At 47.2% G+C, this 10,300-nt stretch overlaps 1 protein-coding gene across 4 annotated transcripts in view; it reads left to right on the forward strand.

Annotated features, from left to right (window-relative positions):
* Window positions 1-8,001: 8,001 nt before the first annotated feature.
* The window catches only part of LOC137427772 (zinc finger and BTB domain-containing protein 46), a 35,728-nt gene continuing 33,429 nt past the window's right edge, over window positions 8,002-10,300 (forward strand). For 2 of the 4 annotated variants that reach the window (XM_078777770.1, XM_078777771.1), the window contains exon 1: window positions 8,002-8,112. In XM_078777770.1, coding sequence (XP_078633896.1) covers window positions 8,030-8,112 — 83 coding nt within the window. In that variant the 5' untranslated portion in view covers window positions 8,002-8,029. Of the gene's footprint in view, window positions 8,226-10,300 lie in introns of all 4 variants that reach the window. The other 2 variants (XM_068117499.2, XM_068117500.2) reach the window with 2 other exon arrangements.

The following is a 10,300-nucleotide window of genomic DNA, read 5'->3' on the forward strand; positions in this document are numbered from 1 at the left end:
CGTCTCCTGGAAAGCAAATCCAACGGAAGGAAATCTCATTTCCTTTCACAAAGCCCGAAACAAGTGTGTGTCCACCCTCAGGAGAGCCAGGAAACAATATCTCTCCGTTCTCAAGACCGAACTCTCTTATCTGTCTCCCTCTTCCAAATCCTGGTGGCGTCTGGTCAAATCCGTTTCTGGTGTTTGTTCCCCCTCCATCCCCTCCCTTACCTCAAACGGCTACACAGCTGACTCCGCACGTGAAAAAGCTGAATGCCTCAACTCTGTGTTTGCCTCTAAATCTTGTGTCCCAAACCCATCCCTCTCTGTACCCACCATACCCAGTCGTACCCTGCTGCTCCTGGACTCCGTGTCCTTTCCTCCTGACAAGGTGGAAAAGTTTCTGTCAACCCTCGACTCTGATTCTGCAACTGGACCCGACGGCATCAGCCCACGGGTCCTAAAATCCTGCTCTGCTGCTCTATCTCACCCTCTCTCTGTTCTCTTCACCCTCTCTTTTGCTCAAGGTCAACTGCCATCTGCTTGGAAATCAGCCAACATCACCGCTTTGCACAAAAAAGGTGCAAAAACAGATCCTAGTAACTACAGACCAATCAGCCTTCTCCCAATTATCAGCAAAGTCATGGAATCCATCATTGCTTCGGATATGAAATCTTTCCTCTTCTCCAATGGCTTGATCTCTGATCATCAATTTGGTTTCAGACCAGGTCACTCTACTCTGGACATGCTGCTTCTGCTGTCTCAACAATGGATGGAGGTCCTCAATGCCAAACAGGAATTTAGAGCTGTCTCCCTCGACATATCACGTGCCTTCGACACGGTCTGGCACCCCGCTCTGCTCACCAAACTCTCCTCCTTTGGTATCCATGGAAATCTCCACGCATGGCTGGCGGACTTCCTCTCTAGTCGTCGTCAACGTGTGGCCCTGAATGGGTTTCTCTCATCTCCTCTTCCTGTTCAGGCTGGAGTTCCCCAAGGCAGTGTTCTGGGCCCCGTGCTTTTTCTGGTCTTCATCAATGATCTCTCTGACTCTCTCGAAAATCCTCTCTATCTCTTTGCTGATGACTCCACTCTCTGCCGCTCCATTCCTCTTCCCTCAGATCGGCAGTCTGCTGCCTCCTCACTCTCTGAAGACCTGGACAAAATCACAGACTGGTCAAACAAGTGGAACATGTCTTTCAATCCTGACAAATCTCACACTCTTACTATGTCTCTCCGAAAAGATCGACTGGACAACCCTCCCATCTACTTTCTCAACAATCCTCTCCAAGAAGTTCTGTCGCTCAAGATTTTGGGTCTCACTATCTGCCATGATCTTTCTTGGGAAAACCACATTTCCAAGCTGGCCTCCAAAGCCAGTCGCCGACTGGGCATCCTCCGTCGTGCGAAGTCCTTCCTCGGCACACCTGAGCTCCTCACCACATACAAGGCTTTCATCCGCAGCTCAATGGAATACTGTTCTCCCCTATGGGCCGGTGCTCCTGCCTCACACCTAGCTCGGCTTCACGCTGTTGAAACCAAAGCTTTCAGAATTATTGGAATCTCCCGCGATGAAGCTATCTCTGAGGGCCTTTCACTCACTCACCGCAGGCAGGTAGGTGGTCTTTCTGTCTTCTACCGACTCCTCTCCGGGCTTGCACCCCCAGCTCTCTCTGTGCTCTGTCCCCCAAATATTCCTACAGGTCGCACAAGATCTGCCAGCAACCCTCTGATGGTTAAACTGCCGAAATCTCGGCTCTCTGCTCACCTTCACTCTTTCATTCCTCTTTTCTCCCGCCTCTGGAACAAACTCCCTCACTCCCTTCAATCCCACTCCTCCCTCCAGGTCTTTAAAACAGCTGTTCACCACCATCTCTTATCTTCCCCCATCCAAAACCTTGATCTTTTCTACCCCCGCTAATTCACCCCAGATCCACCTTGTTTGAAATTCCAACTTCTTTCCTGGAAGTCCTGGCAGTGTCCATATGTTTTATACCTCTCCCACCGCCCCCTTCCCATGCCCCCCCCCCCCCAAAGCCCTCGCCCTCTCTCAGATCTCTCGATGTCTCCATGTCTCTCGGTCCCTGCTCTCAAATGTTGTGTTTGTGTCCTTCCCCCTCTCTCCCCATCTTGTCTACCGCTCCCGATGTTATATGTTTTATGTGTCGGTTTGTCTTTCTGTGTGATTAATGTTCGCTCTTTCACGAGCCTCGATCTTGTATACAACAAAAAAAAAAAAAAAAAAAAAAAAAAATTCTAAAAAAACCTGGTCTAAACCCTGACACCCTAAACAACTTCAGACCCATCTCCAACCTACCCTTTCTGTCAAAAGTTTTGGAACGCGCTGTAGCCACTCAACTCAAACATCATCTCTCTGCCAATAACCTGTATGAAACATTCCAATCCGGATTCCGCTCCAACCACAGTACTGAAACTGCTCTCCTCAAAATCACCAACGACCTTCTCCTCTCCTCTGACGCTGGCAACCTCAACATTCTCGTCCTCCTCGACCTCAGCGCTGCCTTTGACACCATCGATCACACCATCCTCCTCACCCGACTTGAATCCACCTTTAACGTTAACGGCACTGCCCTCTCTTGGATTAAATCATACCTCTCTGACAGACGCCAGTTCATCTCCATCAATAACTGCAAATCCCCCACTGCTCCCCTCCCCCAAGGTGTCCCCCAAGGTTCAGTTCTTGGCCCCCTCCTCTTCATCCTTTACCTGTCCCCCCTCGGTCACTTAATCCGCCGTCATGGTCTCCAATTCCACTGCTTCGCCGATGACATCCAGCTTTTCATCTCCACCAAGTCCGTCTCCACCGACACCCACTCTATCCTGACAAACTGCATCACTGAAATAAAATCCTGGCTTCAAATAAACTTCCTCAAGCTTAACTGTGATAAATCTGAAATAATCATCATTGGCCCAAAAACGCTCACAAAATCCACCCATAACTTTGCCCTCAACATCGACGGTATCCCAGTATCCACCTCCCCTCACATCCGGAATCTTGGCGTCATCTTTGACCAAACCCTTTCCTTCGACAAATACACTAAACAGATCACAAAGTCAGCCTTCTTTCACCTGAAAAACATTGCCCGTCTCCGCTCATCCCTCTCCTCCACGGCTGCAGAAACCCTCATCCACGCCTTCATCACCTCCCGTCTGGACTACTGCAATAGCCTCCTCTATGGTTCACCCTCAAAAATCACCAATAAACTCCAATACATTCAGAACTCCGCTGCCCGTCTACTCACCCATTCCCGGACCCGTGACCACATCACCCCCGTCCTTTACAAGCTTCACTGGCTCCCCATCCCCCAGAGAATCCAGTACAAAATCCTCCTCTTGACATACAAAGCCCTCCATAACCTGGCCCCATCCTACCTGGCTGACCTCCTCTCCAGACACACTCCCACCCGCAACCTCCGCTCTGCTGGTACCAACCTCCTGACCCCCTCCATCCGGACCAAATTCAGATCCTGGGGGGACAGGGCCTTCTCCATCACTGCTCCCACCCTCTGGAACTCACTACCTCACACCATCAGAGACTCCTCCTCTCACCACATTCAAAACATCACTAAAGACCCACCTGTTCAACACTGCATTCAACATTCAACCCACAGCATCTAACCCCTGACTATCTCTTCTCCTTCTCCCTCCTTTTGCTTTAAATATTTCCCTATTGATTCTTGTCTTTTTGCAATTGTTGTTTTCATGTATTGTTATGCATTATGTTTTCCACTCTGTCAAAGCGCCTTTGGGCTTCTGTAAAAGCGCTATACAAAATAAATGAATTATTATTATTATTATTATTATTAACTAGGGCGTGCCCGTACTATATATCTATCTAAAATTATATCCCCCCCCTCTATTTACATGAAATGGTTTGGTCCATTCGCAAATGGTTTGGTCCATTCGCAAAGCCAAAGCGAACGGCTTGCGAGTACGGTGACAATCCCCCCCCTCTATTTACATGAAATGGTTTGGTCCATTCGCAAAGCCAAAGCGAACGGCTTGCGAGTACGGTGACAATCCCCCCCTCTATTTACATGAAATGGTTTGGTCCAAAGCGAACGGCTTGCGGAGTTTGGTAAAGAAATCGCCATAGCTCGGTAACTACTTGTCCGATTAATATGAAACCTTGAAAAGGCACATCCTCGGGTCCCCAGCAATATACCTGGCAAGTTTAAAGTATATCGGACCCGTGGTTGTCGAGAAACAGCGGTCACAGACATACAGACATACAAACATACAAACATACAAACATACAAACATACACACAGAGATTACTGGAATTATAGATAGATGTATATATGATACACTCATACACATTTTTTATACTTTTGTAATAAAAGGACCTAAAAGTCAAAAAAAAAAAAGTCTCTCTCTCTCTCCTTCTCTGTCTCTCCCCCACCCCTCTCTCTCTCCTTCACCCATCTCTGTCTCACCCCAACCCCTCTCTCTATCTCTGCCACCCATCTCTCTCTATTTTTTTCTCTCGCTCTGTCCATTTCATCAACTTGTACAATTGAGCAAGATTAGTAATTAACTTGCATCATGGTTGTGATGGTGTGTTCGGTATTTATTTTTAGTTTCATTTGACACAATTCCGTTTTTGCCACGTGTGCGTGTTGTTGTTCTTCCTCCCCTACCCGGCTCTGTAATATAAATTCCCCGTAAATGAGAACTTCTGTGATCATCAGGGCACACGGGAACTCCATGGCACATAGATAAATTGGCATATTTTGTATGAGGCTTTTTCACTTTTTGTATATGAGATCAAGGCTCATGGAGGAGCGAGAACACAGAATGGATCAGGATGCAACAGAACAAAAGGAACAGTACAAAGAGAGGGGAAAACATCAACAGCAGGGTTGGGGGACAAACTAGAGGGAGACAGAGAAACAAGGGATGTGGGGAAGAACGAGGAGTAGGTACAAGGTAGGGAAGGACACACAACATGGACAAGATGGATACAGAAGTAAAGTCTCAGGAAGGAAAAACTGGAGACATGGAAAGTGGGAGTTTGGGGAGCGTTAATGGGGATAGAAAAGATCGTGGTTTTAGATGAGGGATGATCTGAGATGTGGTGAACAGCTGTCTTAAAGATCTGGAGGGAAGAATGAGATTGAAGAAGATGTGGAAGTTCGTTCCACGGGTGGGGAAAAAAGAGAAACAAATGAGTGGAGGTGAGCAGTGATTCTGGACTTAGGTAGTTTCACCAGAAGGGGGTTAATGGTGGACCATGTGTGCTCTACAGAAACCTGGGAGGACAAAGCATTGAAAGAGCAGAGGGTGGAGGACCAGAAAGGAGGCGGTAGAAGACATACTTCCCCATGCCTCATATGGGAACCTATTGGTTTTCTGGACCAGAGGGGAAATGTCACGCAACTGCGATTAACATCAGAGTTGCGGAGGCCGATTACGAGGCTTTAACTCCCGAGGCGAAAACTCAATAGCGGATTCCAAAACCACAGCGCGCAGGATGGAGGGGAACGACGAGAGCCCCGCAGCCTTACCTATTAAAATCAAACACCCAGGAAAACTGCGTTCAGATATATGTACAAAAATAATACAACGATTTATTAATGAAAAGCAAAGACAGTGAAAAAGCACGCACCGGTAATAAAATAAGATAGCTAAATCGGGATCCCGCACTCCAGACCTCAAATACAAAATGGGGAGATGAATACGAAAATAACACGTCTTTTATGTAAAGTGTATTCGCGGATACGGCCTTATCTCGTCCTTGTCGTCTTGGTGGCTGCCGTCCAACACCCGGCTCCTTTCGTCCCACGGCACGCCTCGCTCCAAGTTCCAAAGCACCGAGCACCAAGCACCGATCACCACGAGGTCCCACAGCAGGCTAGCGCGAATCCACCCAGTAAAAAGGAGCGAGCTCCAACCACCTCGACGGTGATTATCCACACGACAGCCAACTCAACCCGTGCCAGGACCCTGCTCACAAGCCAACTCAGGATCGCACCGGGACTCTCTCAAGCCGTGAACGCCTTCGAACTGCACTGCCAGGAATCCAACTCTTCTGCAGAACTCTTCTCAACTCTGGGCTCATCCGAACTGCACTCAACTCGACTGCACTCAACTCGACTGCCGAACATGGCGTCTTGCCCTCGGTAATATCTCCTGGCCGATGACGTCACATTTGGCGCACTGCTCAGCCAATCAGAGCCTCCCACGACTTGCCGGCTCGTCCAGGGGCACGCCGACTGCACCACTGCAACTCTCCCAACTCCTCGACCCCGTGGTCCTTGTGTTATAGCACGTGCTATGCGAGGTGGGTAGGCCTTGCGGAAGTGTCAATGGTGGTGGCCAATTGTGGCGGTGTTCCAGCCCGATTTCTTCCTAAGTCATGTCAGGGGGAAGGGCGTCATTTAGTGTTGTACTGAAGGTCCTAACTAATGTTTATGTGGTTTGCAGTGCCATAATGGACAAAGGTTTGGTGACCAGGTTGGACTCACAGGGGCGTTATCTTTAATCCCTAACTACTTAACACTTGAATCTCCTGGTAGATCCACAATCATACATCTTATCCCGACAAACGCCTAAACATGAAGAACTTATTACAGGTAGATTCCCTATCGCGACAGTCGAATACCTACCTATACAGATCTACCTGGCTCTAGATATTGCTTTACCCCCCCAGACATAACAATATTTTTGAAGAAAAAAAAAAAGAACAACTTTGTTGTAAATCCAGAGAAAGAGGAGACAAATTGGCTGAACTGAATCACCTGCGGAGGATTGTTTCAGTGGTTTCCTGATATATCTCGAGAACCTGCCTCTTGAATCATGGAGGAAACTATAGAGGCTGTTACTAACTAACCGATTATGGCTACAATGAGATGGTGCAGGAGGTTAAACGTCTCACGGTGTCTTTCCCAAAGAGTCGGCGAGTTATCACCGGCATCCTGAACAAATTACAAATTCCACCTCCAACCTCTCGGGGGGCATTGCATCAGAGCCAACCGCTGAGGCAGAAGAAGAAGATGAAGAGGACGAAGAAGAAGCATGAGGTAGGAAGCAGAAGAAGCCTGAGTTAAGAAGAAGAAGAAGCATGAAATAAGAAAAACGGCGTCACGGAAAATAGAGGTTGTCGCACAACCTGTGGCGTCCCAGAAAATGTTGAATGTTTTTATCCACATTGGCGAAACCTTGCCGATATCAGCACTAATTAAAATAACACGATATCACAGCGCTTCACTAATTACTGTGGGTATCGACGGATTTCAGAAATTCATTAATTGACTCAGGTTTCGTCTTTATGTCTAATTTTGTCTTGATACTCTTTATAAAACGTTTGTCTCGAAATCGTCCCTTATGACGAGAAAGAGGGAAAAAAAAAACAACAACAACAACAACATGAGGCAGCATTTCCCCGTTAAGGAACGTATTGTTGATAATACTAGGGCATGCCCGTACTATATCTATATCTAAAATTATATCCCCCCCCTCTATTTACATGCAATGGTTTGGTCCAAAGCGAACGGCTTGCGAGTGGTGACAATCCCCCCCCTCTATTTACATGCAATGGTTTGGTCCAAAGCGAACGGCTTCCGGAGTTTGGTAAAGAAATCGCCATCGCGTGCACAAACGCGCAGGAAAGCGAATGAATCGCAAATTCGTTTTTATTAGTTGTAAAACATAGTTTAACGCCAACATAGTTTGCAAACGTGAAATAAATGAATACGCTCTCAAATGTGCCATCCGAGGCAGAGTGTGCCCGCCACGTTCGGCACACGCGATCGTTCGCTGCTCTCTGATTGGTTGAATCGTTTTTTGGACATAGCTCGGTAAGTAATTGTCCGATTAATATGAAACCTTGAAAAGGCACATCCTCGGGTCCCCAGCAATATACCTGGCAAGTTAAAAGTATATCGGACCCGTGGTTGTCAAGAAACAGCGGTCACAGACAAACGTACAGACAGACAGACAGAGATTACTGGAATTATAGATAGATAGAAGATAGATGGTCAGTCGGTCCCAGATCTGCGATTGTCGCGCGATGACGTAGAAAGCGCGTATGCGTACCGCGGTGACGTCATGCAAGGCGCACGTGGAAGCGCTTCCGGGAGAGGGCGTTCGACCGTGTGGGACAGGTAGAAGGTAAACTACGGACGAGTGCGGTGTGTTAGTTTTAGAGAGACACCTGGCCGCTCCTTTGTCCTTTACCAACATGTTTGCCTGTTTCCTGGATTGGGAACCTTGATATCTCCGAGGTGAGGTTCTATTTATTTATTTAGCATCGATACAGTGAAAGGATTTCGGGGAGAGAGGGGTTTGAAGTGAGAGGGAAGGGGGTGGAGGGGGGCTGCGGCAGTGGGGGACGCTAGGGGCCTAGGACAGGCTTTGTTTGGTGAAACGTGGCGGGTTTTGACCAAGCGGGGGTGGGAAATGGCCATTGGTACTGGTGAGGAAGCACGAGGGGGGGAATGGGGGGGCATGAAAGGGGGTATTTGAGGTGAGGCTCGTGATATGTGAAGGTGTTTTGGGGGTAAGTTAAATATTTTCATTTAATTACCCCTCAGACCGCTCTGATAGTGATAAACCTCTTCATCCCCATATTTCATTATCCATCTCAACCCCTCTTTAACCCCCATATTATTTTACATTTACCACCCACACCAACCCCCCTTAATTATCCACATAAACCTCATCCCCATATTTCATTATCCATCTCAACCCCTCTTTAACCCCCATATTATTTTACATTTACCACCCACACCAACCCCCCTTAATTATCCACATAAACCTCCATGCCCATATTTAATTATCCATCTAAACCCCTCTTTAACCCCCACATTGTTTTACATTTACCACCCCCACCAACCCCCCTTAATTATCCACATAAACCTCTTCATCCCCATAATTCATTTACATTATCCACCTAAACCCCTCTTTAACCCCCACATTGTTTTACATTTACCACCCCCACCAACCCCCCTTGATTATCCACATAAACATCATCCCCATATTTCATTATCCACCTAAACCCCTCTTTAACGCACATATTGTTTTACATTTACCACCCCCACCAACCCCCCTTAATTATCCACATGAACCTCATCCCCATATTTCATTATCCACCTAAACCCCTCTTTAACCCCCATATTGTTTTACTTTTTTTTTTTTTTTTTTTTTTTTTTTTTTTTGTATACAAGATCGAGGCTCGTGAGAGAGCGAAAATTTACCACCCCCATCAACCCCCATTAATTATCCACATAAACCTCATCCCCATATTTCATTATCCACTTAAACCCCTCTTTAACCCCCACATTGTTTTACATTTACCATCCCCACCAACGCCCCTTAATTATCCACATAAACCTCTTCATCCCCATATTCCATTATCCACCTAAACCCCTCTTTAACCCCCACATTGTTTTACATTTACCACCCCGATCAACCCCCCTTAATTATCCACATAAACGTCTTCATCCCCATATTTCATTATCCACCTAAACCCCTCTTTAACCCCCACATTGTTTTACATTTACCACCCCCATCAACCCCCCTTAATTATCCACATAAACCTCTTCATCCCCATATTCCATTATCCACCTAAACCCCTCTTTAACCCCCACATTGTTTTACATTTACCACCCCCACCAACCCCCCTTAATTATCGACATAAACCTCTTTGTCCCACCTTCTTTCCCCCGATAATTCCCTACGTAGACCTTCAGTCCCCTCCCCCCCTAATTCCCATTAATTATCCACATAAACCACTTCGTCCCACCTTCTTTCCCCCGATAATTCCCTACGGAGACCTTCAGTCCCTCCCCCCCCCCTAATTCCCATTAATTATCCACATAAACCTCTTCGTCCCACCTTCTTTCCCCCGATAATTCCTTACGTAGACCTTCAGTCCCCTCCCCCCCTAATTCCCATTAATTTATCGACATAAACCTCTTCGTCCCACCTTCTTTCCCCCGATAATTCCCTACGGAGACCTTCAGTCCCTCCCCCCCCTAATTCCCATTAATTATCCACATAAGCCTCTTCGTCCCACCTTCTTTCCCCCGATAATTCCCTACGGAGACCTTCAGTCCCTCCCCCCCCTAATTCCCATTAATTATCGACATAAACCTCTTCGTCCCACCTTCTTTCCCCCGATAATTCCTTACGTAGACCTTCAGTCCCCTCCCCCCCTAATTCCCATTAATTATCGACATAAACCTCTTCGTCCCACCTTCTTTCCCCCGATAATTCCTTACGTAGACCTTCAGTCCCCTCCCCCCCTAATTCCCATTAATTATCCACATAAACCTCTTCGTCCCACCTTCTTTCCCCC

The sequence above is a fragment of the Myxine glutinosa genome, chromosome 5 (assembly GCF_964187855.1).
Source record: "Myxine glutinosa chromosome 5, kmMyxGlut1.1, whole genome shotgun sequence".
Classification (NCBI taxonomy): domain Eukaryota; kingdom Metazoa; phylum Chordata; class Myxini; order Myxiniformes; family Myxinidae; genus Myxine; species Myxine glutinosa.